At 48.0% G+C, this 26809-nt stretch overlaps 1 protein-coding gene across 3 annotated transcripts in view; it reads left to right on the forward strand.

Moving 5' to 3' along the window:
- The window catches only part of ndufaf6 (NADH:ubiquinone oxidoreductase complex assembly factor 6), a 95727-nt gene extending 71505 nt beyond the window's left edge, over window positions 1–24222 (forward strand). For 2 of the 3 annotated variants that reach the window (XM_072468074.1, XM_072468072.1), the window contains exons 7-9: window positions 9808–9909; window positions 22876–22932; window positions 23027–24222. In XM_072468074.1, coding sequence (XP_072324175.1) covers window positions 9808–9909; window positions 22876–22932; window positions 23027–23155 — 288 coding nt within the window. In that variant the 3' untranslated portion in view covers window positions 23156–24222. The remainder of the gene's footprint in view (window positions 1–9807; window positions 9910–22875; window positions 22933–23026) is intronic. The other variant, XM_072468073.1, reaches the window with a different exon arrangement.
- The last annotated feature ends 2587 nt before the right edge of the window (window positions 24223–26809 follow it).

Genomic DNA, 26809 nt, shown 5'->3' on the forward strand with positions numbered 1-26809 from the left:
GCCCGTTTAACCCTCTAACATTCCAGGTGATCAGCCTGGTTGGGGGGCATTTTGCACCCCCCCCCCCCCCCTTTGTCAATCAGCCATCCCCTTTCCTTGGCCAGCCCCCCAGCCATGTGTCACGTTTCATCTGGCCCACCTCCTGACCGGCTCCACCCATGACCTCCTCACTGTTGCCATGCCCAGTTTCCATCCCCGTCAGCAGAACCACCCCCTCCCCCACCCCCCTAGCAACACCATCCTATCACCTAACCCCTGCTCTAATCTAACTGTATGCACAACCCCCACCTCGGCTCCCGTTGACTAGACCCACTCAGCTAGCCTGGGGCTCCCAGCCTCGGCGCCAGCGTGTCTCCCACACATTGTTCCCAGTCACCCCTCCCCCGACCCATCCATTCCACTTCCCCAGATCAGCCCTACTTAAGCAAACACTCTATACAAGTCATAAACAACCCCCACAATAGCACAATTCAAGTTAAACAAGAAGAAAAAAGAGATAAAAACTAACAGGCACTCTTCAGTCCTTCCCATACAGACACAGAAATAGATTGCACAAAGCCTGAAGCATCCATCTTAACCCAACCCTTTTAACTGTTTTCTTTATTATTTTCCCCCCAGCCAAACTCCAACTAATCAAAGAGCCCAAAAATAAACATTCAGGTAAACCACGCAAAACAAAACACATCCCTACCCCCTTCCAACCCCCTAAAAAGGTCGAAAAAAGAAAGACCAAAACGGACCCAAACATACAGGCAATTTTCAAAACGGGAGAAACACCACATTTACTTAAAATGTTCTAACATGAGCCCAAATGCCCTCAACTCAGGGCCAGGCCTTGCTTCTTAACGAAGTCCATCGCCTCTTCGGGTTCCTCGAAATGGTAGTGCTGACCCTCATACGTAACCCACAGTCGCGCCGAAAAGGCAGCCCGAATTTCACCTTGTTTTTGTACAATATCTCCTTCACCTGCCTGTAGCCTCCTCTCCTCCTGGCCACCTCAGCGCTCAAATCTTGGTAAACACGCAGGGTGGTATTGTCCAAAGTGCAGCTTTGTGTGCTCTTTGTCCATTGTAGCACCCGTTCCTTGTCCAGGTACCTGTGAAAGCGTACCACCATCGCTCGTGGGGGACCCCCCTCATCGCGGCTGCATCCTCTGCACTCTGTGTGCCCTGTCCACCACTGGCGGGCGGGGGAAACACCTCGTTCCCCAGCAACTTCTGAAACTCACCCTCCACATACGCGGCAGCGTTCAGCCCCTCTGCCCCCTCCGGGACGCCCACGATACTCACGTTCTGCCGGCGAGATCTGTTGTCCAAGTCCTCCAGCCTTTCCAGAAGCACTTTTGCTGGTCCCTCAACCTCCGAATCTCCACATCCGCCACCGTTTGAAAGTCAGCCTGCTCCTCCACTGACTTCTCCAACTGCTGGAGCTTCTCAGTCTGATCATCCAGCCTTTTTTCCATCTGGTCAATCGACTTCTGTAGCAGCTCCAGGTTGTCACGCTTCAGAGCCAAAAAGCCCTCCTGCATAGTCTGCAGCAGCTGCTCCATTATGGGCTGGGCTGTCGGCACCTTGCTCTGAACAGCCATGCTGGTCCCTCTCACAGCCTCCACTGTGCCCTTACTCGACCACTTCTGCTGTTTACGGTCCCTCCGGCTACTTGGGTCCATACAATTCTGTATGGGTCCTGTGCCTGAGTACTATTGCTTTCCAGTTCCGCGCTCAAAAGCGCAAAAACGTTAGGTGCACAAGTCCGACCGAAACGGGAGCCACCAAATGTGCGACCTACTCCCTCATGGCTGCCACCGGAAGTCCTGAAGAAGCTGTTTTTGACTGTTTATGTCACCTTGATGTAATTGCTAAACATTACACCCTATTTGACAGATTTTATTACTGGCAAGGCCATCTTGTAGAAGCTACATTTTGAAAATTGACATTGTTGATACAGATTGTTTTGTAGTTGAGGTATAGGCAATTTAATTTTCCATTTGACTATCCCACACCTGGACTGGATATGCATGAAATTGATGGTGGGCTTTTGCATGATTGGTGAATGTTTGGATTTTTGGCAGGACTTGGAAGAATAGATCAGAAGAATAGAAGAGAAGTCTTTACTGTTTTTGCTTTGTGCCTTAACTGAGTTGGTGTAAATTGGCCAAACTAATTTCAGTAACGTCTTGCCACAAAATATCTAGCTTTGGAAGTCAAGATGTCATAGGCACCTTGTTCAAACATTCTGGTCTGCAATTAATCTTTTTTCTGAGTAGTGAAATCGTGGATTTCTATGAAACGATGGAAAAATATTTGAAGATGAGTTTGAGGGGGAAAATGATCATAGACTTCGATATTCTTAATTGTGGACTGAGACGCACTGGACTTTCTCTCACGCCATTCAGTTTCTTTTAACCACTGCATTGTCAAATGCGAAGTATGTGTGATTAACTGCGTTGATATTACTGGGAGATAGTCTTTAAAGTTGTCATATTAAATTGCTAAGGATAATGAGGTATACATTGTGTCCTTAAAAACTGTGTATACTAATTAGTAAAGTCTAGTTAAAGTTGTGATGTCATTTTTATTATATTGGAAATGAGAATAATGCCTTGTACTGAACTTAACTGATGTGCTTTACCTGTGGTTTACTTTTGGAATGTAAGTAGTTAAATTTTTTTTAAAATGACATGTTTAGAACATAGAACATAGAATGATACAGCGCAGTACAGGCCCTTCGGCCCACGATGTTGCACCGAAACAAAAGCCATCTAACGTACACTATGCCATTATCATCCATATGCTTATCCAATAAACTTTTAAATGCCCTCAATGTTGGCGAGTTCACTATTGTTGCAGGTAGGGCATTCCACGGCCTCACCACTCTTTGCGTAAAGAATCTACCTCTGACCTCTGTCCTATATCTATTACCCCTCAGTTTAAAGCTATGTCCCCTCGTGCCAGCCATTTCCATCCGCGGGAGAAGGCTCTCACTGTCCACCCTATCTAACCCCCTGATCATTTTGTATGCCTCTATTAAGTCTCCTCTTAACCTTCTTCTCTCCAACGAAAACAACCTCAAGTCCATCAGCCTTTCCTCATAAGATTTTCCCTCCATACCAGGCAACATCCTGGTAAATCTCCTCTGCACCCGTTCCAAAGCTTCCACGTCCTTCCTATAATGTGGTGACCAGAACTGTACGCAATACTCCAAATGCGGCCGTACCAGAGTTTTGTACAGCTGCAACATGACCTCATGACTCCGGAACTCAATCCCTCTACCAATAAAGGCCAACACTCCATAGGCCTTCTTCACAACCCGATCAACCTGGGTGGCAACTTTCAGGGATCTATGTACATGGACACCTAGATCCCTCTGCTCATCCACACTTCCAAGAACTTTACCATTAGCCAAATTCCACATTCCTGTTATTCCTTCCAAAGTGAATCACCTCACACTTCTCTACATTAAACTCCATTTGCCACCTCTCAGCCCAGCTCTGCAGCTTATCTATGTCCCTCTGTAACCTGCTACATCCTTCCACACTGTCGACAACACCACCGACTTTAGTGTCGTCTGCAAATTTACTCACCCACCCTTCTGCGCCTTCCTCTAGGTCATTGATAAAAATGACAAACAGCAACGGCCCAGAACAGATCCTTGTGGTACGCCACTTGTAACTGAACTCCATTCTGAACATTTCCCATCAACCACCACCCTCTATCTTCTTTCAGCTAGCCAATTTCTGATCCACATCTCTAAATCACCCTCAATCCCCAGCCTCCGTATTTTCTGCAATAGCCTACCGTGGGGAACCTTATCAAACGCTTTACTGAAATCGATACACACCACATCAACTGCTCTACCCTCGTCTACCTGTTCAGTCACCTTCTCAAAGAACTCGATAAGGTTTGTGAGGCATGACCTACCCTTCACAAAGCCATGCTGACTATCCCTGATCATATTATTCCTATCTAGATGATTATAAATCTTGTCTCTTATAACCCCCTTCAAGACTTTACCCACTACAGACGTGAGGCTCACCGGTCTATAGTTGCCGGGGTTGTTTCTGCTCCCCTTTTTGAACAAAGGGACCACATTTGCTATCCTCCAGTCCTCTGGCACTATTCCTGTAGCCAATGGTAGCATTGTGGTTAGCACAATTGCTTCACAGCTCCAGGGTCCCAGGTTCGATTCCCGGCTTGGGTCACTGTCTGTGCGGAGTCTGCACGTTCTCCCCGTGTGTGCGTGGGTTTCCTCCGGGTGCTCCGGTTTCCTCCCACAGTCCAAAGATGTACAGGTTAGGTGGATTGGCCATGATAAATTGTCCTTAGTGTCCAAAATTGCCCTTAGTGTTGGGTGGGGTTACTGGGTTATGGGGATAGGGTGGAGGTGTGGGCTTGGGTAGGGTGCTCTTTCCAAGAGCCGGTGCAGACTCGATGGGCCGAATGGCCTCCTTCTGCACTGTAAATTCTATGATCTATGATGACATAAAAATCAAAGCCAACGACCCAGCAATCTCTTCCCTGGCCTCCCAGAGAATCCTAGGACAAATCCCATCAGGCCCCGGGGACTTATCTATTTTCAGCCTGTCCAGAATTGCCAACACCTCTTCCCTACGTATCTCAATGCCATCTATTCTAATATCCTGGGTCTCAGCATTCTCCTCCACAACATTATCTTTTTCCTGAGTGAATACTGACGAAAAATATTCATTTAGTATCTCGCCTATCTCTTCAGACTGCACACACAACTTCCCATCCCTGTCCTTGACTGGTCCTACTCTTACCCTAGTCATTCGCTTATTCCTGACATACCTATAGAAAGCTTTTGGGTTTTCCTTGATCCTACCTGCCAAATACTTCTCATGTCCCCTCCTTGCCCGTCTTAGCTCTCTCTTTAGGTCCTTCCTCGCTACCTTGTAACTATCCATCGCCCCAACTGAAACTTCACACCACATCTTCACATAGGCCTCCTTCTTCCTCTTAACAAGAGATTCCACTTCTTTGGTAAACCACGGTTCCCTCACTCTATGCCTTCCTCACTGCCTGACCGGTACGTACTTATCAAGAACACGCAGTAGCTGTTCCTTGAACAAGCTCCACTTATCCAGCGTGCCCAACACTTGCAGCCTATGTCTCCAACCTATCCCCCCCAAGTCACGTCTAATGGCATCATAATTGCCCTTCCCCCAGCTATAACTCTTGCCCTGCGGTGTATACTTATCCCTTTCCATCACTAACGTAAACGTCACCGAATTGTGGTCACTGTCCCCAAAGTGCTCTCCTACCTCCAAATCCAACACCTGGCCTGGTTCATTACCCAAACCAAATCCAACGTGGCCTCGCCTCTTGTTGGCCTGTCAACATATTGTGTCAGGAAACCCTCCTGCACACATTGTACAAAAAACAACCCATCTAATGTACTCGAACTATATCTTTTCCAGTCAATATTTGGAAAGTTAAAGTCTCCCATAATAACTACCCTGTTACTTTCGCTCTTATCCAGGATCATCCTCGCCATCCTTTCCTCTACATCCTAGAACTATTTGGAGGCCTATAGAAAACTCCCAACAGGGTGACCTCTCCTTTCCTGTTTCTAACCTCAGCCCATACTACCTCGGAAGATGAGTCCCCATCTAGCATCCTCTCCGCCACCGTAATACTGCTCTTGACTAGCAGCGCCACACCTCCCCCTCCCTCCTTCTCTGAACTTACCAAAACACCTAAACCCCGGAACCTGCAACATCCATTCCTGTCCCTGCTCTATCCATGTCTCCGAAATGGCCACAACATCGAAGTCCCAGGTACCAACCCATGCTGCCAGTTCCCCTACCTTATTTCGTATACTCCTGGCATTGAAATAGACACACTTCAAACCACCTACCTGAACACTGGCCCCCTCCTGCGCCGTCAAATCTGTGCTCCTGACCTCGATACTCTCATTCTCCCGTACCCTAAAACTACAATCCAGGTTCCCATGCCCCTGCTGCATTAGTTTAAACCCCCCCAAAGAGCACTAACAAATCTCCCCCCAAGATATTTGTGCCCCTCAGGTTCAGATGCAGACCATCCTGTCTGTAGAGGTCCCACCTTCCCCAGAAAGAGCCCCAGTTATCCAGAAATCTGAATCCCTCCCACCTGCACCATCCCTGCAGCCACGTGTTCAATCGCTCTCTCTCCCTATTCCTCATCTCATTATCACGTGGCACGGGCAACAACCCAGAGATAACAACTCTGCTTGTTCTAGTTCTGAGCTTCCATCCTAGCTCCCTGAAAGCCTGCCTGACATCCTTGTCCCCTTTCCTACCTATGTCGTTAGTGCCAATGTGGACCACGACTTGGGGCTGCTCCTCCTCCCCCTTAAGGACCCGGAAAACACGATCCGAGACATCACGTACCCTTGCACCTGGGAGGCAACATACCAAACGTGAGTCTCTCTCGCTCCCACAAAATCTCCTATCTGTGCCCCTGACTATCGAGTCCCCAATTACTAATGCTCTGCTCCTCTTCCCCCCTTCCCTTCTGAGCAACAGGGACAGACTCCGTGCCAGAGGCCCGTACCCCATGGCTTACCCCTGGTAAGTCGTCCCCCCCCCCCCCCCCCCCCCCCCCCCCCGCCCCCCCACAAGTATCCAAAGCGGTATACTTGTTTCTCAGGGGAACGACCGCAGGGGATCCCTGCACTGACTGCTTCTTCCCAGTCCCTCTTACAGTCACCCATCTATCTCCAATCTTTGGTGTAACTAATTCCCTGAAGCTGCTATCTATGACCCCCTCTGCCTCCTGAATGATCCGAAGTTCTTCCAACTCCAGCTCCAGTTCCCTAACTCGGTCTTGGAGGTGCTGGAGCTGGCTGCACTTCCTGCAGGTAAAATCAGCAGGGACACTAACGGCATCCCTCACCTCAAACATCCTGCAGGAGGAACATAGCACCCCCTTCCCTGCCATCCCTCTAACTTTCAACCAAGATCTGGCTAATAAATTTAAAACAAAAAAAACAACAACAAAAAAATATATATATAATATGGCACTTACCTCACACCAATGGGTTTTATTATTAGGTTAGAGGAGGAGGGCGGGTGGGAGACACTACACGTGTAGTGTCTCGGGTTTCCTCTCCACCAGACTTTATTGGTGAGGGGAGGGGGGGAAACCTTCCCAGAAGTCCGCAGGTCGAACTTCCTGTTCCCGCCTTTTTTTAAAAAACTACAACAGCAAAGAGGAACAGAAACGGGACCAGGTAAGTTATTTTAACCCAAATACTTACCCACCAGTAGCCTCTGCACTCCGCTCCCGCTGAAACTCCAAGAGCTGTTCCTGCAAGGTAAGTTATTCTAAATTTAAATACTCACCCAGCAGCAGCCTCTGTACTCCGCTCCCGCTGAAACTCCAAGTTTGCAGCTCAGTAATATGAAACATTTGCAAAATGAATTGTTTAGGTTCCCTTTTGGTGACTAACAGTTGAAGAGAGTTTTCAAGAACCTTAAAACCTTTTGCAAGGGAGTCTTCAAAGCTAGAACATAGCAATTGTAAAGTTGAGCATCAATAGAAAGAGGGGATAGCAAGTAGTAATCCAGAGTTTTAAAAATGAAACTAGGATGTATGGGTGGAGAAATCAGTGGTGGGCAAGAATGAATGCACAGCTGTAGGTGATTGATTTGTGAGATATTCTGTGAGAAAAGACTTGAACCATGACAAATGTTTGTATTTCTCTAGTGCCTTTTCATGTTCACCGGATGTCCCAAAGTGCCATCACTGTTGCAATGTAGGAAATACAGCAGGGTACAGAGTCCCACAAACAACAATGTCCAGATAATGACCAGACCATTCTTTTGTGATGTTGATTTGAGGGATAAATATTGACCAGCGTACTGGGAAGAACTCTTCTGCTTCTCTTCAAAGTAGGCTAAAAGCTCTTTTGCGTTCACCTGAGAAGGCAGATGGGACCTTGGCTAGAGGCTCATTTGAAAAACGGCACTTCCAACCGTGCAACACTCCCTCAAGTACTGCACTGTAGTGTCAGCCTCTATGTTTATGCTCGAGTCCCAGATTGGGATTTGAACTCCCAACCATAGTAAGAGTGCTATCAATTGAACCATGACTGACAATTTGATCAATTTATCCTAAGTCTCATTTTTGATGTTCAACAGCTGTGAATATTCTATGCAGTGCAGGTGATAAAAAATAAAGCTTCTATCCAAATAGCTGTGTGGTTTGATTGTAACACTAGATGGCAGTGGTACCAAGTAAATACTGGGAGTTTAGTGACTTAGATTTGATGTGTGAAATTTAAGAAGACCATTTTCTCCAAGTAGAAGGTTCCAATTTTTGTCTACGTTATGACTTTTTAATGAAGGAATTAATCTGTTGTTCAGTGGGCCTAAAGTAAAGGTAACCAAATGCTAGGGAGAATTATAGGAGGCAACACTGAATCAAGGCCAATGTCATACAGGAATTTATTTTGCAAGTTTAGCCAGGTGACCCCATTGATGTGACTTGATAGAACCAAACTGGAGGAATTTGAATAGAAAACATAAAAAAGATGAGCGTTTGGTTAGAAAGCCACATCATGCTGCAAGGACTTGGATTAAAGACATGTTAGACATTGGACATTATAGGCCAGATAGGCCAAAGACCACCTATTTTCAAGAAAGGATAACAACTACTTTTGAAGGAGAGCTAGTTGGTGGATGTAGAATGGGAATTGTTCACCATAGCAGCAGTCACCTTTTTTGTTTTTTCAAGGGAGGTGAGCATCACTGACGAGGGCATTTATTACCTTTGAGGAGGTGGTGGTCAGCAGGCCTTCTTGAACTTGCAGTCCATGCGGGGTAGGTATGACCACAGTGGTATTAAGTTGAGAGTTCCAAGATTTTGACTTATGATGCATGACTTGGAGGGAATCTTGTAGGTGGCGATTTTCCCATATGCCTGCTGCCTCTGTCCAAGGTGGTAGAGATTGCAAGTTTGAAATGTGCTGTAGGTGGGGAGTAGCTGAGGCCCATCTGCTGGAAGATATACATGGCAACCACTTCACATTGATGATGGAGAGGGTGAATGTTTAAGGTGGTGATGCTAATCAAGATGTGATGGACAGACGTGTAGAGGATTCCATCATTCTCCTGACTCGTGCCTTGGAGATGGTGGAAAGTCTTTGAAGAATTTGGAAGTGAGTTACTCGCCTCAGAATATTTTGACTTCTGATCTGCTCTTGTACCCATAGAATTTATGTGGCTCACTGTTGTTGGAGATGTATCTAGCATTTCTGTGGCACATTACATTCCACTTATCAGCCCAAGTCTGAATGTTATCCAGGTCTTGCTGCACACGATCAGCGTCAGGAATTGGGTGGGGAGGCGATTTAGGGAACACGATATGAGTTAGGACAGAAATGACCAAATGCTGAGTCATTGGAGCTCAAATGGTTGGGATTTTGTGATGCAGGGGGAGAAGAAGCAAGTGGTAACTATTTTGGGGGAAAAATATTCTCCAGAGTTTTCTGTATTTGATATTGGAGCGGGTGGAAGATTTTTGAGACGATAGTTAATCATTCGGGAGGGGAACCTGAAATTGTCCTTTCACTTTAAGGTGTAACACTAGAATTTGAATCTAAAAGAGAGATTTTATAGACCACGATATAAATTCAAAATGTAGAAAGGTGTTAAACACAGTTCTTCCCTGTGGTGACAAAATATTTCCATTTTGTAACATGCTGCTTTGTTATATTAGTCAACGGGTACTATATTTACTCTACTTTAATTTGCAGTGAATTGGATAGGTGAAATTTATTTACTGTGTTTTTATCCTTTTTTAGCATGGTGTATCACAAGAAGATTTTATTCGAGAAAAGCGTGAAAAAAATCTGAGGGATGTGGTATTTGATGTAGCAAGTCAAGCACATGTTCATCTTGAACATGTATGTATTTCTCCTTTTGACAAAATTACTTCTCTAACTCTTACTCTCCTTTTCTCCCTATCTCTGGCTCTGAGATGCTCGGTTGTTGCCTGCTGAGTTTTTCTGGCTCTATGTCACCTGACTGTTCAAATGCCCCTATTATGACCGTCGCAGGTATTAATTGCGGAGCAAGCCACAGGAAAACTTAACTTATGGGCCACAACCCTTTTTTTTTTGTATTCTGAAAATGAGAAGAAACCATACTGATCCCAGCAGCAAAGAAGTCCAATAATATTTTGGGATTTTGAAACTCAAAATTTAATCAAAAGGGTGGCACAGTAGTTAACAGTGCTGCCTCAGGACTTCCGGTTGCGGCGATGCAGAGCTAAGCTGCGCGTTTCGGCAGCTCCCGCGACAACGGACTTTCGGGCTCTCCAGAGGAGCCCCAACTGAGCTTTTTTCGGATTAATCCCGTGTGGGAAGGTGCAGTGAGGTCCCCCCCCCACAATATTTGGCAGGGAGCAGCGGTGGAACAACGAGGAAAGAGGACATGGAGCAGAGACCAAAGCGAGGGGAAGAAGGCAAGATGGCAGAGTGCGAGCAACGTGGGGGCCAGACCAGCAGGAGTTCCTCATGCGATGTGTGGAGGAGCTGAAAAAGGAGGTGCTGGCGCCGATGCTGTTGCCGATCGAGGGACTGAAGGAGACCCAGAAGACCCAGGCGGTGGAGCTTCGTGAGGTGAAGGATAAAGTGAATACCAACGAGGACGATATCCTGGGCCTGGCGGTAAAAATGGAGGCGCACAAGGCGGTGCACAGGAGGTGGGCCGAGAGAATTGAGGTCCTGGAGAACAGGTCGAGGAGGAAGAACCTCCGGATTCTGGGTCTTCCTGAAGGAGTGGAGGGAGCTGATGCCGGGGCGTACGTGACTACGATGTTCCATTCGCTGATGGGTACGGAGGCCTCTCCGACCCCCCCTGGAGCTGGAAGGGGCTCACCGGGTCCTGGCGAGGAGACCCAAGGCAGATGAGCCGCCAAGGGCGATAGTGGCAAGGTTCCATCGCTTCGTGGACAAAGAAAGTGTGCTGAGATGGGCCAAGAAGCTGCGGAGCAGCAGATGGGAGAACGCGGTGATCCGAGTATACCAGGATTGGAGCGCGGAGGTGGCAAAGAGGAGAGCTGACTTCAACCGGGCCAAGGCGGTGCTGCATAGAAAAAGAGTCAGGTTCGGCATGCTGCAACCTGCGCGACTGTGGGTCACTTATCAGGACAGACACCATTATTTTGAAACGCCAGAAGAGGCTTGGAACTTTATACAGATGGAAAAACTGGACTCGAACTGAGGGGATGTGGTTGTATATGGGGTTGTAAATATGGGTAAAGAATGTTTTGTGGGTGGGATGATGGATGGGGATGTGGGTAGAGTTCTGGTTAAAATTCCTAAAATTTCCTTTTTTTGTTTTCTGTAGACAAAATGATGATGATGGGGAATGTGGGCATCGGTGCTGGAGGGAGGTGAGACTCGGGGATGAGGGAACTGGGATGATGGCCGCAACAGGAGCTGCGCCACAGGGGGCGGGGCTGGTTCAGGAAAGCGCGGGCTTTTTTCCCGCGCCAAAAAGGGGGGGGGGTGGAGGAAGGTAAGGAGGAGGAGAGACTCCCATACGGGGGAGATCAACGGGAAGGCGGGGGAAGCCAGGGTCAGCAGAGGTCAGCTGACTCACGGAAGTAATATGGGGGGAGCAAAAGTGCTAGATGTGGATCTAGCGGGGGGGGGGGATTCAAGGGTTGCTGCTGCACTGTCCGAGGGGGAACTGAAAATGGAAGAGGTGGTCGGGGCGGGGTTCCCCGCCTGGGGGACTGGAGGGTGCGGGAGGCGCGAGCACGGGACTGGCCTAAGATAGGAGATGGCTAGTCGGCAGGGGGAGTGGGGGGAGGGTAGCCCCCCCAATACTGGTGAATGTATATGCCCCAAACTGGGACGATGCTGGATTCATGAAACGGGCATATTCCGGACCTGGAGGTAGGGAGTTTGATAATGGGTGGGGATTTTAACACGGTGCTGGACCCAGCATTAAATCGTTCCAGATCTAGGACGGGGAGGAGGCCGGCTGCGGCCAAGGTGCTTAGGGGGTTTATGGATCAGATGGGGGGAGTAGATCCGTGGAGATTTGCCAGGCCTTTGGGGTCAGAGAATTTTCTTTGTTCTCCCACGTACATAAGGCCTACTCCCGGATAGATCTTTTTGTTTTGAACAGGGCACTGATCCCGAAAGTGGAGGGAACGGAGTATTCGGCCATAGCCATTTCAGACCATGCCCCGCACTGGGTGGAGCTGGAGCTGGGGGAGGAGAGGGACCAACGCCCGTTGTGGAGGTTGGATGTGGGACTGCTGGCAGACGAGGAAGTGTGCGGGAGGGTGCGGGGGTGTATTGAAAGGTATCTGGAGGCTAACGACAATGGGGAGGTGCAGGTGGGAGTAGTATGGGAGGCGCTGAAGGTGGTGGTCAGGGGAGAGTTAATCTCCATCAGGGCTCACAGGGTGAAGAGAGAGGGCAGGGAAAGGGAGAGGTTAGTGGGGTAGATTTTAAGGGTGGACAGGAGCTATGCAGAGGCTCCGGATGAGGGACTACTCGGGGAGAGACAAAGTCTCCAGACGGAGTTCGACCTGTTGACCACAGGGAAGGCAGAGACACAGTGGAGGAAGGCACAGGGGACGATATATGAATATGGGGAGAAGGCGTGCCGGATGCTGGTACACCAGCTCCGTAAGAGGATGGCAGCGAGGGAAATAGGGGGAGTCAAAGATGGCAGGGGAACTACGATGTGGAGTGCAGGGAAAGTGAATGAGGCTTTTAAGGCCTTTTACGAGGAACTGTATAGGTCCCAGCCCCCAGGGGGAAAAGAGGGGATGCGGCAGTTCTTGGATCAGTTGAGGTTCCCAAGGGTGGAGGTGCAGGAGGTGGCTGGTCTGGGGGCGCCAATTGGGATGGAGGAGCTGGTTAAAGGACTGGGGAGCATGCAGGCAGGGAAGGCCCCGTGGCTGGATGGGTTCCCGGTGGAGTTCTCCAGGAAGTATGTAGACCTGTTAGCCCCGTTGCTGGTAAGGACCTTCAATGAATCAAGGGAGGGGGGGGGACACTGCCCCCAACAATGTCGGAGGCGACGATCTCTTTGATCATGAAGCGGGATAAGGACCCACTGCAATGTGGGTCATATAGATCGATCTCGCTCCTTAATGTAGATGCTAAGTTGCTGGCAAAAATGTTGGCCATGAGGATTGAGGACTGTGTCACGGGGGTGATTCACGAGGACCAGACGGGATTCGTAAAGGGTAAGCAGTTAAATACTAATGTGCGAAGGCTCTTAAATGTGATAATGATGCCATCGGTGGAGGGAGAAGCGAGATAGTGACAGCCATGGACGCGGAGAAGGCCTTTGATCGGGTAGAGTGGGAGTATCTCTGGGAAGTGTTGAGGAGGTTTGGGTTCGGGGGAGGGTTTATTAGTTGGGTTAAGCTCCTGTATAAAGCCCCGGTGGCGAGTGTGGTCACGAACCGGCGGAGGTCGGAGTATTTCCGGCTGTATCGAGGGACGAGGCAGGGGTGCCCACTGTCCCCTCTGCTGTTCGCATTAGCAATTGAACCTTTGGCCATGGCGTTAAGGGAGTCTGGGAAATGGAAGGGGGTGGTTCTAGGGGGAGAGGAACATAGAGTGTCGCTGTATGCAGACGACCTGTTGCTGTATGTGACGGATCCAGTGGAGGGGATGGTTGAGGTAATGCAGATCCTACGGGAGTTTGGAGACTTTTCGGGCTATAAGCTCAATGTGGGAAAGAGTGAGCTCTTTGTGATCCATCCGGGGGACTAAGAGGGATATATGACCTACCGTTGAGGAGGGCGGAAAGGAGCTTTCGATACTTGGGGATTCAGGTAGCTAGGAGCTGGGGGGCACTGCACAAACTTAATTTGACGCGTTTGGCGAAACAGTGGAGGAGGATTTTAAAAGGTGGGACATGTTGCCACTCTCGCTGGCGGGTAGGGTACAGTCGGTTAAAATGGTGGTCCTCCCGAGATTTCTTTTTGTATTCCAATGCCTCCCAATTGTGATCACTAAGGCCTTTTTTAAGAGGGTAAGCAGGAGCATTACGGGATTTGTGTGGGCGAGCAAGACCCCGCGGGTAAGGAGGGGGTTCTTGGAGCGCAGCAGAGATAGAGGAGGGTTGGCATTGCTGAATCTGGGTGGTTATTATTGGGCAGCCAATGTGGCAATGATCCGTAAGTGTGTGATGGAGGGAGAGGGGGCGGCGTGGAAGAGGTTGGAGATGGCGTCCTGCAAAGGAACGAGCCTGGGGGCGCTGGTGACGGCACCGCTACCGCTCTCGCCGACAAGGTACACCACGAGCCCGGTGGTGGCGGCAATGCTAAAGATCTGGGGGCAGTGGAGACGGCACCCGGGTGCGACGGGAGCCTCGGTGTGGTCCCCAATCAGAGACAACCATCGGTTTGTCCCAGGGAGGATGGACGGGTGATTTCAGAGCTGGCATCGGGTAGGGATTAGAAGAATGGGGGACCTGTTCATTGACGGGACGTTTGCGAGCTTAGGGGCGCTGGAGGAGAAGTTTGGGCTACCCCCGAGAAACGCTTTCAGGTACATGCAAGTGAGGGCGTTTGTGAGGCGGCAGGTGAGGGAATTTCCGCTACTCCAGGCACAGGAGATTCAAGATAGGGTGATTTCGGGAGTATGGCTCGGAGAGGGCAAGGTGTCGGCGATATACCAGGAGATGAAAGAAGAGGGGGGAGGCTTTGGTAGAGGAGCTGAAGGGTAAATGGGAAGAGGAGTTGGGGGAAGAGATTGAGGAAGGGCTATGGGCTGATGCCCTAAGTAGGGTTAATTCCTCTTCCTCGTGTGCCAGGCTTAGCCTGATACAATTTAAGGTGTTTCATAGAGCACATATGACGGGGGCGAGGCTGAGTAGGTTCTTTGGGGTGGAGGACAGATGTGGGAGGTGCTCAGGAAGTCCGGCGAACCACGTCCATATGTTTTGGTCATGCCCGGCACTGGAGGGGTTCTGGAGAGGAGTTGCGGGAACAGTATCTAAGGTGGTGAAAGTCCGGGTCAAGCCAAGCTGGGGGCTAGCACTATTTGGAGTAGTGGACGAGCCGGGAGTGCAGGAGGCGAAAGAGGCCGGTATTCTGGCCTTTGAGTCCCTAGTAGCCCGGCGAAGGATCTTGCTAATGTGGAAGGAGGCAAAGCCCCCAGCGTGGAGGCCTGGATAAATGATATGGCTGGGTTTATCAAGTTGGAAAGGATAAAGTTTGCCTTGCGAGGGTCTGCGCAGGGGTTCTACAGGCGGTGGTAACCGTTCCTAAGCCATCTTGCGGAGCGTTAGATGAAGGTCGGACAGCAGCAGCAACCCGGGGGGGACATCGTTCGTGAGGAGGGGAGGAGTAGGGGGGTTCCTGTGGGGGGCATGTGAGCAAGAAAGCACATGAATGATCCGGAAACTGACATGTACGGGAAGAATCCATTGTACAAAGTTCTGTATTTTATTGACTTGCCATGTTCATGTCTTGCCACGCGAGTTCTTTTCCTTTTCTTTGTTACGGGGGGTGGGGGGGTTTTGTTTGTAAGGTGGAAAATATTGTTATTGAAAAATTATTAATAAAAATATATTTGTTTTAAAAACAGTGCTGCCTCACAACACCAGGGACTCAGGTTCAATTATGGTATTGCGAACTCTGTGGAGTTTGTACGTTCTCCCAATGTCTGCATGGGTTTCCTCTGAATGCTCCAGCTTCCTCCCACAGACCAAAGATGTGCAGGTTGGGTGGATTGGTCATGCTAAGTTGCCCCATAATGTCAAAAAGGTTAGGTGGTCTTACAGGGATGGGGTGGGGGCGTGTGCCTGGGAGGTTTGCTCCTTTGGAGGTCAGTGCAGACTCCGTGGGCTGAATGGCATCCTTCTGCACTGTAGGGATCCTAAAGATGTATTCATAAGAAGAAAAGAAAATTTAAGCCTACAAGGTTACAGTTAAACATTTAAAAAAAAAAAAAAAAAAAAAAAAAAAAAAAGTCTTCCGACTTCCGGGTGCGGCTATGCAGAGCTAGGTCGCATATTCGGCAGCTCCTGCTTGGAACGGACTTTTGGGCTCTTTTACAGGGCCCCCACGGCATTTGTTTGACATTTCCCGGTGTGGGAAGAAGGCGGCAATATTCCCCCGACAGTGTCCCCCGGGAAGGGTATGTCTCTTGGTTGCCAGACACACGCAGAAACAGTGAAAGATTTGGCTGCAACTACAGGATAAACAGGGCCTCTTCCAGCATGCAGGCGGGGGAAGGGCAAGCTTAAAGCTGCAAGCTGACCTGAGGGCCTGTATCAAAGGTGAATTCTAGCAGCAGAGGGAACAACTGTGAAAAGACCTCATCAAGGCCACTGAAGGGACTTCCGGTTGCGGTGATGCCTAGCTAGCCGCACGCTTCGGCGGCTCCAGCTCCGACGGACCTTCGGGCTCTTTTAAGAGCCTCAACGGGGAATTTTTCGACGACGCAACCCGGTGTGGGGCGTGTGAGAAGGGAGTCCCCCCCAAACGAAGGAGGAAAAAACCGGCGGCGGCGGCTGCAGCGCGAGGAATCGTCGACCAAAGGGTCAGAAAGAGAGAAGTACAAGATGGCGGCGGAGAAAGCGCAGGCGACATGGGGGCCTGAGCATGAAATTGTGAGACGGTGCGTGGAGCTGCTGAAGAGGGAGGTGCTGACCCCGTTGCTACAGGCAATTGAGGGGCTCAAGGAGACATTAAAGACCCAGGAGACAGAGCTCCGTGTGGTGGAGCAGAAGGTGACAGATATTGAGGACGAGATCCTGGGCCTGGCGGTTAAGACACAGACGCACGAGGCACTTCATAAAAAGTGTACTGAAAGGATCGAAGCCCTAGAAAATGGAGCGCGAAGGAAGAACCTTCGGATACTGGGTCTCCCTGAGGGTGTGGAAGGAGTGGACTGTGGAGCGTACGCAAGTACGATGCTGAGCTCACTGATGGGTGCTGAGGCCCCTACGGGCCCCTTGGAGGTGGAGTGGGCAAATCGGATTCCGGCGAGAAGACCAAAAGCGGGAGAACCACCCAGGGCGATAACCGTGCGATTTTACCGCCTTAAGGATAGAGAAGAGGTCCTGAGATGGGCTAAAAAGGTGCGGAGTAGCAGATGGGAGAATGCAGTGGTACGGGTATACCAGGATTGGAGTGCGGAGGTGGCGAGAAGGAGGGCGAGCTTCAACCGAGCCAAAGAGGTGTTGCATAAAAGGAAGGTGAAGTTCGGGATGCTGCAGCCGGCAAGACTATGGGTCACGTATCAGGAGAGACACCATTATTTCGAGACGGCGGAGGAAGCATGGACCTTCATCAAAGAAGAGAAATTGGATCGGAACTGAGGGACTGATGCTGCAGGAAATGTTATTGTTAATGTTACGGTGGAAGTTAATTGAGAAGTAAACAGGGAAGGGGGGAGACATTGGGGAAATGTGGGCGCCGGTGAGGGGGGAAAGACGGGACATAGTTGGAGAATGGGGAAGGGGAGGGGGAGGGGAAAGGGAGCTGCGCCATAAGAGGCGGGTCAGGTAAAGGGATGTTCCCGCACCAGAAAGAATAAGGCGGGAAGACAGGCGCAAGGCGGATGGGAGTTCCCCACATGGGGGGGGTCGAGGAGTGAGCAGGAGTAGCCGGGGTCAGTTGAAGTCAGCTGACTTACGGAAGTAATATGGGGGGAGCAATCAAGCTAGAAAGAGATCTAGCGGGGAGGGGAGGAGGGAGGGAGAAGGGGGGGGGGGGGGACAACTGGGTTGCTGCTGCGGAAATCCAAAAGGAAATGGCTAAAGAGTGGGTGGGCGGGGATGGTGTGCGACGCTGGGGGAGCGAGCGGGAGCGCGGAGGCGGGATATGGGACTGGCCTAGAGAAGGTAATGGCTAGTCGACACGGGAGGGGGGCAGGTAGCCCCCTAGTGAGGCTGATCACGTGGAACGTGAGAGGCCTGAACGGACCGATAAAAAGGGCCCGAGTGCTCGCGCATTTGAAAGGACTAAGGGCAGACGTGGTTATGCTCCAAGAGACGCACCTAAAGGTGGCGGACCAAGTTAGGCTAAGGAAAGGATGGGTGGGACAGGTGTTCCACTCAGGACTGGACGCAAAGAATAGAGGGGTGGCCATTTTGGTGGGGAAACAGGTCGCATTTGAAGCAAAGAACATCGTAGCAGATAGCGGAGGTAGATATGTAATGGTGAGTGGCAGGCTGGAGGGAATGGAGGTCGTGTTGGTTAACGTGTATGCCCCAAACTGGGACGATGCGGGATTTATGAGACGGATGCTGGGGCGTATACCGGACCTGGAGGTAGGAAACTTGATTTTAGGAGGGGACTTTAATACGGTGCTGGACCCGGGGCTAGATAGATCCAGCTCAAGGACCGGAAGAAGGCCGGCAGCGGCCAAGGTACTTAAGGGGTTTATGGACCAAATGGGGGGAGTGGATCCATGGCGATTTCTTAGACCTAGGGCTAGGGAGTATTCCTTCTTCTCCCATGTCCATAAAGTGTACTCCCGGATAGATTTTTTTGTTTTGGGAAGGTCGTTGATCTCTAGGGTGGAAGAAGCTGAGTACTCAGCCATAGCGGTTTCGGATCATGCCCCACATTGGGTGGACCTGGAATTAGGAGAGGAAAGGGAGCAGAGAACACTCTGGCGATTAGATGTGGGACTGATGGCGGATGAGGGAGTGTGTGCAAGAGTGCGGGGGTGTATTGAGAGATACCTGGAGGTCAATGACGACGGCGAGGTCCCTGTGGGAGTGGTATGGGAAGCACTAAAAGCGGTGGTCAGAGGAGAGCTGATCTCCATTGGGGCCCACAAAAGGAAAACAGAGGCCAAGGAAAGGGAAAGATTACTGGGGGAGATTTTAAGGGTGGATAGGGAATTTGCAGAGACCCCGGAGGAGGAATTGTACAGGGAGAGGAGACGACTCCAGACGGAATTTGACCTTCTGACCACCAGAAAGGCGGAGGTACTGTGGAGGAAGGCACAGGGGAGGAGGTATGAATATGGGGAAAAGGCGAGTCGCCTGTTGGCTCATCAATTGCGAAAGAGGGCAGCAGCGAGGGAAATAGGAGGAATTAGAGACGAAAGGGGAGACACGGTGCGAAGGGCAGGAAAGATAAATGAGGTGTTCAAGACCTTCTATGAGGAACTGTATAGGTCTCAACCCCCAGAGGGAGAGGAGGGGATGCGGCAGTTCCTGGACCAATTGAGGTTCCCGAAAGTGGAGGAGAGGGGGGTGGTAGGCCTGGGGGCACCGATTGGGGTGGACGAGGTTATTAAGGGACTGGGAAGCATGCAAGCAGGGAAGGCCCCAGGACCAGACGGGTTCCCGGTGGAGTATTACAGAAAATATGTGGACTTGTTGGCCCCGTTGATGGTGAGGACGTTCAATGAGGCCAGGAAAGGGGGGACTCTACCCCCGACGATGTCGGAGGCGACGATATCGTTAATTTTGAAGAGGGATAAAGATCCGTTGCAGTGCGGGTCCTATAGACCCATTTCATTGTTGAACGTGGACGCCAAATTGTTGGCAAAGGTACTGGCATCGAGGATAGAGGACTGTGTCCCGGGGGTGGTGCACGAAGACCAGACAGGGTTCGTAAAAGGGAGACAACTGAATGTTAACGTGCGACGACTATTAGGGGTGATAATGATGCCCCCAGTGGAGGGGGAGGCAGAGATAGTGGCGGCAATGGACGCAGAGAAGGCATTTGATAGGGTGGAGTGGGAGTATTTATGGGAAGTGTTAAGGAGGTTTGGGTTTGGGAACGGGTTTATTAGCTGGGTTAGACTTCTTTATGGGGCTCCAACGGCAAGCGTAGTTACAGGTCGACATAGATCGGAGTATTTCAGACTATATAGGGGAACAAGACAGGGATGCCCGCTGTCTCCATTGTTGTTCGCGTTGGCAATTGAACCTCTGGCCATGGCGTTGAGAGACTCCAGGAAATGGAGAGGGGTGATTAGAGGGGGAGAAGAACACCGAGTCTCGTTATATGCGGATGACCTATTGTTATACGTGTCGGACCCAGCGGGGGGAATGATAGAGGTTATGCGAATTTTGAGGGGGTTCGGGGATTTCTCGGGGTATAGGCTAAACATGGGGAAGAGTGAATTATTTGTGATACATCCAGGGGACCAGAGTAGAGAGATAGAAGGCTTGCCTCTAAGGAAAGTGGAAAGAAACTTCCGATACCTGGGGATTCAGATCGCTAGGAGCTGGGGAACCTTGCACAGACTTAATCTGACACGGTTGGTAGAACAAATGGAGGAGGACTTCAAGAGGTGGGACATGCAGCCTCTATCGCTGGCGGGCAGGGTGCAAGCAATTAAGATGATGGTCCTCCCGAGGTTCTTATTTGTATTTCAATGTCTCCCTATACTAATCACTAAGACCTTTTTTAATAAAATAGACAGGAGCATCACGAGCTTCGTGTGGGCAGGGAAAGTTCCGAGAGTAAGGAGGGGGTTCCTTCAGCGTAGTAGGGACAGAGGAGGATTGGCACTACCGAACTTGGGCGATTACTATTGGGCCGCCAATGTGGCAATGATACGTAAATGGATGATGGAGGGTGAGGGAGCGGCGTGGGAAAGACTGGAGAGAAAGTCCTGTAAAGGGACGAGTTTAGAGGCGCTGGTGACGGCGCCGCTACCGATCTCACCTAAAAAGTTTACCACGAACCCGGTGGTGGCGGCAACATTGAATATCTGGGGACAGTGGAGGCGACAGAGAGGGGTGCGGGGAGCCCTGGTGGGGTCCCCAATCAGGAACAACCAAAGGTTCGCCCCAGGAAGAATGGATGGAGGATTTCAGAGCTGGTTCCAGTTGGGAATTAGGAGGGTGGGAGATTTATTTATAGATGGGACTTTTGCGAGCTTGGGAGCATTGGAGGAAAAGTATAAGTTGCCCCGGGGAAATTTCTTGAGATATATGCAGGTGAGGGCATTTACTAGACAACAGGTGAGGGAATTTCCATTGCTCCCGACACAGGGGATACAGGACAGGGTGCTTTCAGGGGTGTGGGTCGGAGAGGGCAAGGTGTCAGAGATTTACCGAGAGATGAGGGAAGAGGGGGAGGAGTCGGTGGGCGAACTAAAAGGAAAGTGGGAAGAAGAACTAGGGGAGGAGATAGAGGAGGGTATGTGGGCTGATGCCCTAAGCAGGGTAAATTCCTCTTCCTCATGCGCCAGGCTTAGCCTGATTCAATTTAAGGTGCTACATAGAGCACACATAACGGGAGCAAGATTGAGCAGGTTCTTTGGAGTGGAGGACAAATGTGGGAGGTGTGGCGGGAGCCCGGCAAACCACGCACATATGTTTTGGGCATGCCCGGCACTGGAAGGGTATTGGAAGGGAGTGACGGGAGTGATTTCGCGGGTGGTGAGGGCCCGGGTCAAACCAGGCTGGGGGTTAGCTCTATTTGGAGTTGCGGAAGAGTCGGGAGTGCAGGAGGCGAAAGAGGCCGACGTTGTGGCCTTTGCGTCCCTAGTAGCCCGGCGCAGGATCCTACTCATGTGGAAGGAGGCGAAACCCCCCCGGACTGGAGGCCTGGGTAAATTATATGGCGGGGTTCATTAAACTGGAGCAGATAAAGTTTGCCCTGAGAGGATCGGCTCAAGGGTTCACCAGGCGGTGGCAGCCATTTCTCGACTACCTAGGGGAACGTTAGAGGGAAGACAGATGACCAGCAGCAGCAACCCAGGGGGAGGGGGGGGGGGGGGGGTTTAGTTTAGGTCAAAGATAAAGGGGTTTTGTTACTTGTGTATTGTTTAAAATTTCTGTATTGTTATTGTTGCGTTTGCTTTGTAAGAGGGGAAAAATTGTTGTTTGGGAAAAAAATTTCAATAAAACATTTATAAAAAAATAAATAAATAAATAAAATAAAATAAAAAAAAAAGTCTTCCATACATGCCCAAAAGACCGAATTTGATCAGACCCCCTTCCAGGTAACACTCCCTTATTGATGATTAACTTTAAAAATCTATGGGGCAAAAATGCCATCACTTTAGTAAAGGTATACCACACAGCCACTCAAACTTACTTCCACTGTCTGTGGAAATCCAAGAAACTCCAGAAACAAGACTGCTTTCTGCAAGACTTGCTGGCATGACTGGCTGATTGTCAAAACTCGCACCTTCTCCCAGTACAGAGCTCTTTCTGGGATAAGTTCCCCCCCCCCCCCCCCCCCCCCCACAGCCATAATAATAATCTTTATTGTCACAAGTAGGCCTACATTAACACTGCAATGAAGTTACTGTGAACCCAACTCCGCTCACTATTTTTCCTTAAGTATTATTTTTCCCTTTCATCTTGAATTCCATTGTTCTCAGCCCAGTTTGAACTTAAACTTTTCCTAAATGTGAAGATCTTTACATAATTTCTTTTCTATTGCCCCCACCTTCGGGGTCAAAAAAAATTTGATAACCTTCCTTTGTTTACTTATGAAACTTTTGTAATCTGCAAAAGCTTTTATTCCTCGTTGAAATTTAACAATTAGTAAAACCAAGTCCATCTCCATCTCCTAATGCAAATTTCTAAACTTTACTTATAAAACCACTTGACCAGAGCATGTATTTCACACCTCAACTCATTTTCATCTCTCAATTCTCTAAACAAGCTGTCTCCATTAACCTTCCGTATGCTTAATTAAATAATTTACACACATACAAACTGCTTTACAGGATAACACAATATTCCCAAAAATATATTTTTTAAATCCGTTCTCACAGTCCCCACTCATTATGTTTGACTGGCACACATTTTCTTTGTTGTTCTTCCCCGTTTCTCTACAGCCTTTTTCTGTAGTTTTCTCAATTGTTAGTTTGTTCTACTCTCACTGTTTTAAAAACTACTGTAATTGCTATTACTGAAAGATGAAATATAAATACCCACTGTTTTTCCCCCAGGCTAGATCATTCTGCAAAAATGTCCCTTCCAAGGCATGCCCAGCATTTTTGCAAACAGTAAGATATTTTTAAACTTCCACTCTTGATTTTTATTTCAACTTTGCATGTTTTTTAAAAACTTTTAACACTTCTTAAACTTGTTTACTTCTAGGTTGTTCTTGATGACTATTTGGACAGAATTCGCAAAGTGGATTTTGATGTGTTTCACCCTAGTCTGCAGAAAACGAATACTATGCTTCCTTTCTACTTGTATATACGTTCTTGGAGGAAAATCTATTAATATAAATTAACTGGTAGTCGCTTTTTAAAAATAAAAATGTAAATGTTCAATTTTGGAGACTGATGGTATTGTAGATTAGCCTGTTTACTTTTTTTTAACCTCCATGACCTGTGCAATGTTCAATCGTACTGATGGGATGGATCCACTTCTGTGACTTCTTTAAGGTCCACAAGAAAGGAGTTCAGAGCTGTCTATTCTATAGGACCCACTGAAAGACCACAACGTAAAACTGCATGCAATTCGGCTCTGGTCTATTTAAACATTATAATATTACACTGAGAGATCATAAAGATGGCTTGTGTAAGAAATGGGAAAAATTAGAGTCAAGTAGTGGTGACAAAGGTATAAATGAGGGTTTCGGCAGCAATTGAGATGAAGTGGGCCAGAATCGGTGCAATGTGGCAGAATTGAAACTTGGCATTCTTGGTGATGGTGGGAATGTGGTTGGAAGGTAAATAACTGAAAATTGTGAATTGGCATTATTTATTCAAGTACCTGTATTTTTCCTACTTCCCCTTCAAATGTGTTGTTCTGGAGATATTGTGGAGTAATTCAGTTGAAGAGTAGATTCTTTGATATATCTTGGCCAAGTTTCCTTATATATTCCTTCACCCACAATTATGTTTATTTTCATGAAGTTGTTCATCAGATGATTTGCTTTGAATTGTTTTGGATATCTTTTATATTTCCAACTTTGTCACCTTCTGATAAAATACTTTGTGCCATTGGTTATTCACATCTATATTGCTCGGCGATCATGATCATGGCCTTGAGTGGTGCTTTTTAAAAAAGTGTAATTTACCTGAAATTGGCCAAACTAGTGCCAAAGTCCTGCATTTCAAACGTGTGTTTTTGTGATCATCAGTTGTTGGATAAACTGGCCATGCCCCCAATTCGAATTAATCACCATTGCAAATTTCCATTAATTATGTATGTTTGCAGCCTTTGCAGAGGCACTTTAAAATTATACTGGCTTTTTGAGCATCAGGACACTAATAGAAAAGTTTTTAAAGTGTTTAATTGTAACTTTTTGAATTTACTAAAAAAAATTAACTACTGTACACCAATGGTTCTGTAGTCTTCTAAAGTCATTTTCAGTTAAGTTGGAGATTACATTGATTAAAAATGCTTATTTTTTTTGTAAGAAGTCTTAACAACACCAGGTTTTTTTGTGGTAAATTTTCAGCCGTATCGATCAAACTACAATAAGACACTACTCTTGGATATATCAAAGAATATGTTTTAAAGCAAAACCATTGTACAGTTGCCCTGGATTTTGGCAGATTTTACAGTCTGCGATACGCAAATGAGTTTGAGCAGAATCTTGAGGAAAAACATTTCTCAACACACATCATCTTGAATGCAGTCGGCATCCAGATTGTCAATTTGTGCTCAAGGTGGAAACTTTACCCTTACTTATTCAGGTCTTAACAGTTTTCCAAGTTGTCCAATATTTTAATGGTGAAATATAATGTCTTGGGAGTTGCAATATCTGCTGTTACTGCTGTAGCTGCAGTATATTAAGAAAACCTTTCAATCCCCAATGATGTCGTTTTCACCTTTTATGATGATGCATACCACCCAAACTTGTAAAGTGCCCACAAATACGATCACTAATAAATCCAATAGAAAAACTGAGAGGAAATGTTTATACGCAGAGAGTGATAAGAATATGGAACTCGTTATCACAAGGTGTAATTGAAAGAAAGGTGCCTTAAGGGGACTCTGAGAATTGATGTATTAAGAGGAGAAAGAATTAGAAGCATCTGCTGATAAAGTGGAAGGATGCTCTTGTAGAGCACAAACACCAGCATGGACTGGTGGAACCTAAAACCCTGTTTCTATGCTATACATTCAATGTAATAGTGTTTATTTGTTCTAATGATCTGGAGATGCCGGCGTTGGATGGGCACAGTAAGAAGTCTTACAACCCCAGGTTAAAGTCCCAACAGGTTTGTTTCGAATCACCAGCTTTCGGTGCACAGCTCCTTCATCAGGTGAGTGTTTTAAAGCAGATAATTGTTCATTCACTAATTCCTGTGTCATGAACTGCCTGCCTGTTTGCCCTGATTGTGATATAGCTGTTTTGATAGAAATTGTTATTTTGAAATCTTCTTTGCAAGACTAAACTTCCTCCTTGAACATTGAGGCTCATTTTGGTACCATACACAATTTGTAGAACAAAGGAGGTCATTTGGCCAGTGTTATCTGCACCACCTATTTGTCAGCGAAGTTGAAAACTATCTTCCTCTGCTTCAAATATTCATCTCTTTCTCTTTAAAGGAACCAATTGTCCATACTTCAGCTGTTTGGAGAGCATTCTGCAATATCATAATCTAAAGCAATTTCATCCCCATGCTAATGCATTGACAGCTTCCCATCTTCCCCTCCTTTTGGAAATAGTTTTTCCAGTCAAAAGAAATGGAATGCAGGAAGGTAGGGAATAACCCTTTATTTTACAGAACATCCACAAGGTGTAGGGAATTCCAAAGATTCACACTGTTTCATTGAAGAAAGTTCTCCTCATTTCAGTGCACATTATGTCTCTTTTATCCTCAAATTATGCCCCCTATTTCTATACTCCAACCTGGGAACCAACGGGTGGGATTTACCAGCTGTTCACGCCGGTGGGAAATTCCAGTTCCACGCCGGCGCACGGGTTTCTCGGTGATGAGGGATGCTGTCAACAGGAAATATCATTGACAACGGCAGGACGCGTAGATCCCACTGGCGGGCCACATCCTCCACCAAACATCACACGGCAGGGTAGTTGGTAAATCCCACCCAAACTCCCAAATCCATCCTGTCAAGTCCCCTCAATCTCTTGTTTCGATTAGATCATATCCCACTCTATGGTCTCGGCCTAATCTACCCAACCTTCCATCGTAAGACAATCCTCTCATACTAAAAATCAATCTAGTGAGCCTTCACTGCCTGTGGGGCAAATATAGCCTTCCTTGGATAAGGAGACCAAAACTGCACAATACTCCATTTGTGGTGTGAACAAAGCCCTCTACAATTGTAACAAGACAGCCGTACTCTTTTATTCCATCTCCCTTGCAATAAAGGACATGTCATTTGCCTTCCTAATGCATTCTGTATTTACATAATGTGTTTCTGTGTCCATAAGAGAATTGCCAAACCTCTCTGAACAACATTTAAAAATTTCTCACCATTAAAAAAAAAAAAAAATCCTGCCAAAGTGAATAACATTACATTTCCCCACATCTGTGACATTATTGTCCACTCACCTAACCTGTTCATATCCCTTTTCAGTCTCGTGATCCTCACAGCTTACTGTCTCTGGTCACAAGAGAAGGTCCGAGGCTGGGAGTTCTTTAGTGAATAATTATTCTGCTGATATCCAAAGCCTGTCTGCTATCACAAGGTTATAGTTCAAGAACGTGATGAAATATTTTGCATTTGCCTGCTGATTGCAGGTCCAACAACATTTGAGAAGCTTAGCACCATTCAGCTCAGAGCTGCCTGCTTGATGGTACTTCATGCCCATCTTAAGCATTCATGCCCTCCACCAGCACACCATGGTAACCATCTACAAGGTGCACTACAGCAATTCATCAAGGCTCTTTCAACAGCATATTCCAAACCCATGACCTCTATCATCTAGAGGGATCAGACAACAGCAGCAACTTA

This window comes from Scyliorhinus torazame, chromosome 11 (genome assembly GCF_047496885.1).
Source record: "Scyliorhinus torazame isolate Kashiwa2021f chromosome 11, sScyTor2.1, whole genome shotgun sequence".
NCBI lineage: Eukaryota > Metazoa > Chordata > Chondrichthyes > Carcharhiniformes > Scyliorhinidae > Scyliorhinus > Scyliorhinus torazame.